Source organism: Palaemon carinicauda, chromosome 25 (genome assembly GCF_036898095.1).
Source record: "Palaemon carinicauda isolate YSFRI2023 chromosome 25, ASM3689809v2, whole genome shotgun sequence".
NCBI lineage: Eukaryota > Metazoa > Arthropoda > Malacostraca > Decapoda > Palaemonidae > Palaemon > Palaemon carinicauda.
Window position 1 is genome coordinate 12978635 of NC_090749.1, and position 8349 is coordinate 12986983.

The window sequence follows — 8349 nt, forward strand, 5'->3', positions numbered from 1 at the left end:
TATTTACTAATCTAATTATTATTGGATATGCATAAAAATTGTATGGTGGGTTACTGGATAATTGTCGATTATTTTACGACTATAAAATTAAAATTCTGACCCAAAAAAATTTTTTTGAAGGGAAATAAAATCGAAAAAAAAAACAAAAATGTGAAACAATATAATATTTTAGCTAAAAAAAATTGATGATATTCAATAAAAAAAGAAGTAAACAAAATTTTCCGACAAATAAACATCTAGACGAATCATTACTCTGTGATAGTTCCTTAGTACGTAGTAATTTTGTAAGAAATGGGAAAAAACGAAAAAATGGCTATCACCGGAAAATCTAACACATACCTATATATACGCCATATCTGGCTAAAAAAAAGATAGGCATGGGTAGCCAGATCATCTAGAAACACTTTCCAACACTATAAAAATATAAGTTTTGCGACACTACTTGCCAATTCCTTACGGTAACATGACTAAGCAAAAAAATGCAAAACAAATAAAAAGGGGCACTCGCGGAAAAATGGCTAACATCCTAATATACGGCATTTCAGAAAAAAAAATTCAGCCACGTGCTAGGCAAACCATCAAGGCACATTTTCCGACAAATAAACATCTAAATGAATCATTACTCTGTGATAGTTCCTTAGTACGTAGTAATTTTGAAAGAAATGGGAAAAAATGAAAAAAGGGCAATCACAGGAAAATCGAACACATACCTATATATACGCCATATCTGGCTAAAAAAAGAGATAGGCATGGGTAGCCAGATCATCTAGAAACACTTTCCAACACTATAAAATTATAAGTTTTGCGACACTACTTGCCAATTCCTTACGGTAACATGACTAAGCAAAAAAATGCAAAACAAATAAAAAGGGGCACTAGCGGAAAAATGGCCATTCTAATATACGGCATTTCAGAAAAAAAAAATTTCAGCCACATGCTAGGCAAACCATCAAGGCACATTTTCCGACAAATAAACATATAAATGAATCATTACTCTGTGATAGTTCCTTAGTACGTAGTAATTTTGAAAGAAATGGGAAAAAACGAAAAAATGGCAATCACAGGAAAATCGAACACATACTTATATATACGCCATATCAGGCTAAAAAAAAAAATAGGCATGGGTAGCCAGATCATCTAGAAACACTTTCCAACACTATAAAAATATAAGTTTTGCGACACTACTTGCCAATTCCTTACGGTAACATGACTAAGCAAAAAAATGCAAAACAAATAAAAAGGGGCACTCGCGGAAAAATGCCCAACATTCTAATATACGGCATCTCAGATAAAAAAAAAAGACATGCACGTGTTAGCCCAACCATCAAGGCACACTTTCTAACACATAAACATGAAAAAAAAATCAATAATATACGGCAATTCCTTACTACGTAGTAAATTTTTACAAATATTGAAAAAAAACAGAAATTGGCAACCGCAGTTAAATACCCAATATACCAATAACTATGACGTATCTGACAAAAACAAAGTCACGCATGGGTAGCCAGATCATATAGACACACTTTCCAACACTAAAAAAGCAAAAGTTTTACAACACTATTTGGCAATATCTTACGGAAAAATGACTTGGCAAAAAAATGAAAAAAATGAAAAAGGGGCACTCGCGGTAAAATGCCCAACATTCTAATATACGGCATCTCAGATAAAAAAAAAGACATGCACGTGTTAGCACAACCATCAAGGCACACTTTCTAACACATAAACATGAAAAAAAATGAATAATATACGGCAATTCCTTACTACGTAAAAATTTTTACAAATATTGAAAAAAACAGAAATTGGCAACCGCAGTTAAATACCCAATATACCAATAACTACGTCGTATATGACAAAAACAAAGTCACGCATGGGTAGCCAGATCATCTAGACACACTTTCCAACACTAAACAAGCAAAAGTTTTACGACACTATTTGGCAATATCTTACGGAAAAATGACTTGGCAAAAAAATGAAAAAAAATGAAAAAGGGGCACTCGCGGTAAAATGGTCCTCGTGGTGATGAACGACATTTTAACTAAAATAAAAATCATGCACATGGTAGCCAAACAATCCACCAAGACTTTCCACAACTGATAACCTATACAAGTTGCACCATTCTACGACAATTTCATAATACGTAATAACTTTGATAATTATGCAAATTACCTTAGAAGGGTAAACTCGGTCGCGCTCGACCCCGATGCGTCTCAGAAATCGGGGAAGGAGTACAGCTACAGCAATGCACATCTGGACACTACTAGAGCGTGTAGGGGAGACACCTCCTGCAGGTCGATCACCCACAAATTCAGTTACGGGGGTGAGTCACGTGAGAAAAACCTCTTTTTTTTTGACGCTCGGGGTCGCGTACGACCCACCGTACCTATCCAGGGCTTAAATAAGCAGACCCGAGAACATATAATAAGCTCCCATGAAACATTTGAATGATTGAAGACATTAAGGCTTTCAAGAGGATACTGATGACTTTCTTATATCATGAGTCTTTTGACAGTGCCGATTAAACAGTAAATGAAGAATGTGAGACATGAAACGTTAAATACTCTGAACGAATAAGGTAAAACGACAGTGGAAGTCCTGTTGAGAGTGGGGTTCCCCTGCTGTATGGGACTGGAAAAGCAGCCATCAAAGTAAGTAAAGTATGGCTTCTACTTCTAATGATGAATGTTGATTCAGTCTTCTTTATCCTCTTCAAACTACTTTGTCGTTGTGTGTAGTCACTAAAGTTCAGAGTCACAGAGGGGGTGACAGAAGAATGTCTCCAAACACAAGCATTGTTTTGTCAGGTCTCTCTTGTTTCTGCCTCCCCATATCCTATTATATCGGAACAATACTATAGAGAATACTGGAGCATTAAGACTGACATTTCGTAATAGCCAGGTTCCAGGAGCCCACTATTAAATCATCCTGTTGAACTCATGTTCATCAGACGGCTGGCACCAAAGTACAGCAGGGACGTGCAGAGAACTTTTTCAGGGCAGGTGCTCAAGTGAAAAAAAAGAGCAAAAATATAGAAATGAATGAGGCTAAATATATACCGGCTCAATATTCTTTCAAATTTATTTAAACTAGCCATTAATAATTCAAGAAAGATATAAACATGGCCAATATCATAGGTACCGGTGGGCTAATGTGTTTTCATGAACATGAAACCTAGAGTGCTGACTTCAAGTAGTACTAGAAAATTCAATAAAAGAAAAATCATATATATATATATATATATATATATATATATATATATATATATATATATATATACTTTTACATAAATGACTGCAAGAAAATCAATCAGTATGATCAATACACTTGGCTGATAACCAAACCTTATCATTTTATATTTGTAAGAGAGCACTTCTGTTTGCCATTTCTTTGAGTATGCTGATAACTTCACAGTTGTTGATTGTGATATCCTTTTCAACGGCTAGCGACAAAAGATCAGATAACCTCTCCTCACTGGACAGGCTGTGTAGCTTTGTCTTCACCAGCTCGAGTTTGGAGAAGGTCCTTTCCACTGTTGCAGTTGTGATGGGTAGAGTGGCATAATTTGTTAAGAGTTCAAGCATAAGTGGCAATATCTCCTGAACATTGTTTTCTTTCATCAGGTTGAGCATTGTAGCTGCAGTATTCTGTGGCAGGCAAGGAAATGACGAATAGAAGATCTTTAATTCCAACCCTAGCTTGTCTACTTCTTCTAACTCATAAAACTGGCATAATTTTTACAATGACTTGAACGTCTTTTCATTCACAGGTTCTTTCCAGTTATCTTGGTCTGTCATACAATGAAAGGCATTTAGGATACCCCATATTGTGTTGTGTCCACCTTTAAATCTTTTGTAGCTCTTGTGATATTGTATCTAAAAACACATAAAATACTCTCACACTGTAGTACTCATCCAAGGATTGATATTGCTGGTCCTCAGTACCAGATGTAGCACTATACTTGTATCTTTCAGGAATTGTTCTTCTTCTGCCCTGTCCAGGAATCCTGAAACTTCTCATCATTTCTTAATTTTCTTAAACTTTGTAGCACCTCATCCACAATTCTGTAGGAGGCAGCCAAATCAAAGTCTTTGTGTTGCACGGCATTAGAGGGATAGGCAGTTTCTTTGAAAACTGGAGTGGAAATCTCAAGACAAACAAGAAATTCAAAGTTAATTCTTTGCAGCGATATTGAGGCATCCCCTGCTGATGCATCAGAAGGATGTTCTTGCACTATCTCTTCTAGAAATTGCTTTAGAGGTGGAATGACCTTTCTCGTGGTTTTAAGAGCTGACTTTTGGCAAGCCCATCTTGGGTCTGATAGCTTCTTAAGTTCAAGTGGGTGGTCTTCTGGATACAATGCTTTCTGGATCTCCACGAAAGCAATATGCCATTTTGAAGAGTTAGCAATAAAAGCATACAGTTTCTCCACCAAACTGATAAAAGTTACAAACTGAGTACTTGATTTGGCACTTTTGACTAACACTAGATCTAGGCTGTGTGCATGGAAGTGTACATAGAGTGCCTTTGGGTTCTGTCTTTGGAGTCTGGACTGTAATCCGTCGAATATTCCATTCATATTTGCTGCCCCATCATGGTAGACGAGAACGACCATGAATGGGAGGTAAATCTGTTGTTGTTTGCAGATGATACTGTACTGGTTACAGCCGCGGAAGAGAAGCTTGGCCGAGTAGTGACAGAATTTGGAAGGGTGTGTGAGAGAAAGAAGTTGAGAGTTAATGCGGGTAAGAGTAAGTTTATGAGATGTACGAGAAGGGAAGGTGGTGCGAGGTTGAATGTCATGTTGAATGGAGAGTTACTTGAGGAGGTGGATCAGTTTAAGTGCTTGTGGTCTGTTGTTGCAGCAAATGATGGAGTGAAAGCAGATGTACGTCAGAGAGTGAATGAAGAATGCAAAGTGTTGGGGGCATTTAAGGGAGTAGTAAAAAATAGAGGGTTGGGCATGAATGTAAAGAGAGTTCTGTGTGAGAAAGTGATTGTACCAAGTGTGATGTATGGATCGGAATTGTTGGGAATGAAATTGACGGAGAGACAGAAATTGAATGTGTTTGAGATGAAGTGTCCAAGGAGTATGGCTGGTGTATCTCGAGTAGATAGGATTAGGAACGAAGTAGTGAGGGTGAGAAGGTGTAAGAAATGAGTTAGCAGCTAGAGTGGATATAAATGTGTTAAGGTGGTTCGGCCATGTTGAGAAAATATAAACTGGCTATCTGCTAAAGAAGGTGATGAATGCAAGAGATGCTGGGAGAAGTACAAGAGGTTTGGATGGATGGATGGAGTGAGGAAAGCTCTGGGTGATAGGAGGATAGATGTGAGAAAGGCAAGAGAGCGTGCTAGAAATAGGAATGAATGGCGAGCGATTGTGACGCAGTTCCGGTAGGCCCTGCTGCTTCCTCCGGTGCCTTGGATGACCACGGAGGTAGTAGCAGTAGGGGATTCAGCGTTATGAAGTTTCATCTGTCGTGGATAACGGGGGAGGGTGGGCTGTGGTACCCTAGCAGTACCAGACGAACTCGGTTGAGTCCTTTGTCAGGCTGGGAGAAATGTAGAGAGGAGAGGTCCACTTTTTTGTTTCATTTATTTGATATCGGCTACCCCCCAAAATCATGGGAAGTGCCTTGGTATATGCATGTATGTATCATCATTGATACAGATAGCCGGCATAGGCGGCGGGCCTGTAATACATCCCTCTCAAAAGGGCACTTTTAATACAGTAACAAAAGGGGCATGTGCTTGGACACCCCTAGCACCCACCCACCCTCAGCACGTCCCTGAAGTACAGTAGTTATTAGAGTATCTAGAACTTCCATTCCACACCAACAACAACAGGCCCTAATAACCAGTCACAATGAAGATCCATACGATGCAAGTGAATGCTAAGATTGCCACCAACCCCACGAACGGAAGCATATTTCTCAATAAACAAATCCTCAATCACAGGGACAAGATCCCTCAAAACGAGTGATTGGGCACAACCAGTATTACGCATGATATAAACAGGGTGTAGTGAACCACCATCAGCAGCAACAAACCCCTTAGCAGTGTATGGCTTGTAAACCTTATCAACAGGTCTGGAATTGACAGGCTTCCTGTCAAAAATGTGGTAATTTCTAGTGTTAACCTCTACTGGTAGCACACCATAACGAGACTTTGGTAGAGTTACAAGAGCCACACTTTTATCTCCTTTCCTTTTCAACCGAAAACATTCAGACACTGTGTGACCTGGTTTCTTATAATAACTACATACTACATAACTGCTAGTAAAAGAAATAGTATTAATCCCAAGGGCTTTGAGACTTGACATATGAATCAGAATTAGAACTTTGATCTACATCATCAGTACCTGTATGCTTATTTGTATCCCTATAGTCTTTTGATCTATTAAACCTTTTATCACTATACCTATACCATCAGCACATACGGCTTTTCTGCAAAGGGTAGATAACTTCCTTTCACTTGAGTAAACCTTAATGTTCTCACTAACACTATTCTTAAACTGTTCAATAAAAACTATTTCTTTTAATCTCTCAAAATCATCCCTACACTCTGCTGTTTTACACCATATATCAAATCAATCTGATTGTTCTATACTAAATTCTACTTATGTCTGCTTATCTTACTTTGTCCAACTCCTAAACTTCACCCTATAAGCTTTGGGTCTTAATTCACAGGCTTGTAAAAAAGCATTTTCCAAGATTTCATAATCATGTAGGCCTACTATATACTCAGGAATGGAAGCATAAACTTTTTGTGCCCTACTACACAAATCCCCTGATAACATATACGACCAACTTTCTGGTGGCCACTTACATTTTGACATTGCTACTGAAAATAATAATACCAATTCCCTAATATCGCAAGAGGGTCTGCCCCTCTCTTTTATTCTTCTCCTGTACTTCTCTTTCTCCCTATTTCCTTTGTCTTTCCCTTCCCGAGTACCTGCCTTTGAGCTATAAACTGGATTGTATCCAGGGGTACTCTTCCTTTCCCCATATTCCCCACTTCCCTATTCTTATTATTGATTTGACTTACATTTCTTAGCTTTTGTCACAATGAATGATTTAAAGTTTTCAGGCATCCTGACATCTAAGGTCATTGACGCCGTTTTGTCACAAAACAGACAAAATATTCATCTAAATCCTTTACAGTAAAAGGCGGTACATCTCGGTCTTCATAAATAATTACTTACCTAGATTTATCTAGATCACTAGCACTAGTCTGCTTAATTTTTTCAAGTTCTAACTCTTTTTTTAACATTAAGCTCATGAAGCTTTTTCTGAGCTTCCCTCTCTTTGAGTCTCTTCTTGGCTTCTAATGGTTCACGTTTTAACTCAGCTTCTCTTCTCTCATGCTCAGCCTGAGCTTCTAACTCTATTTCTCTTAAACGAGCTTCTTTTCTAAGCCTTTCAAGTTCCACCGCAGGTAAAACAGAACACACTGATTCTCTATCCATTGTATCTAACACATTCTGAGGTGACACATCGCCTTTAACCAAATGTTTAACTAACACATGTTTAATATCCCTTTCCTTCATTGAACTTTTAACATTAAGCTCAGGATGTTTGCCTAAACTCACTAAGCTAGATTTCTTGAGATCACATAACTTCTCAATTTGTGGATCCTCATAAATTTCGAAAAAAAAAAAAACCGATGGTACTAAACTTTGACATGTTTGCTGGCTATTTTAACAAGTAACATCATACGTTTGCTTCACGGACGATGTTGGAATTACAAACAGAATAATACTTCAGATACCAGCTAGGCCCCCAATTCTGTTACGTTCATCTATTGTATACGATGTAGATTATGCAAAATCTCCTTATAAAGTTTTTTAAACAATAACAAAAATTTAACAGCAATATGAAAATAATAAACAGCAAACAGAAAATAAAACAACATTCAAGATTTAACATAAATATTTACAGCATTACTGAAAAATTCCCAAAACACTCACAGCAAACCAAAACTAACACACATTTTTGACGGGCTGCCAACGCAAGAGCCCGTGTCCAGTAAAATGCTGGACAATCTACCAAGCAAGGTTAAATATCCCAACGCACTGCTGATGCAAAAGCCCGTGTCCAGCAAAAGGCTGGGCAATTTATCAAGCAAGCAAGGATAAACATATGAACTGCAAAATGGAGGAACTAGGAATTGCAGCCCAGGCAGCAATCGGGAATACAAAAACATCAGGGGCGCAGACCTACTACACTGATAGTACTGTAGATCCTGGTATTCAGACAATAGGAGCTGCAGTATATTCCAATAACTTTTTGGCCTGCTGGAGAACATCCAACAATGACTCCACTATGCAGACAGAGCTTGTTGCAATAA

General features: G+C 38.0%; 1 protein-coding gene across 1 annotated transcript; it reads right to left on the reverse strand.

Annotated features, from left to right (window-relative positions):
- Positions 1-3964: 3964 nt before the first annotated feature.
- LOC137618868 (zinc finger MYM-type protein 1-like) lies at positions 3965-4609 on the reverse strand. The gene has a single exon (XM_068349073.1). The coding sequence runs from the start codon at positions 4607-4609 to the stop codon at positions 3965-3967; it is 645 nt and encodes a 214-aa protein (XP_068205174.1).
- Between the last annotated feature and the right edge of the window lie 3740 nt (positions 4610-8349).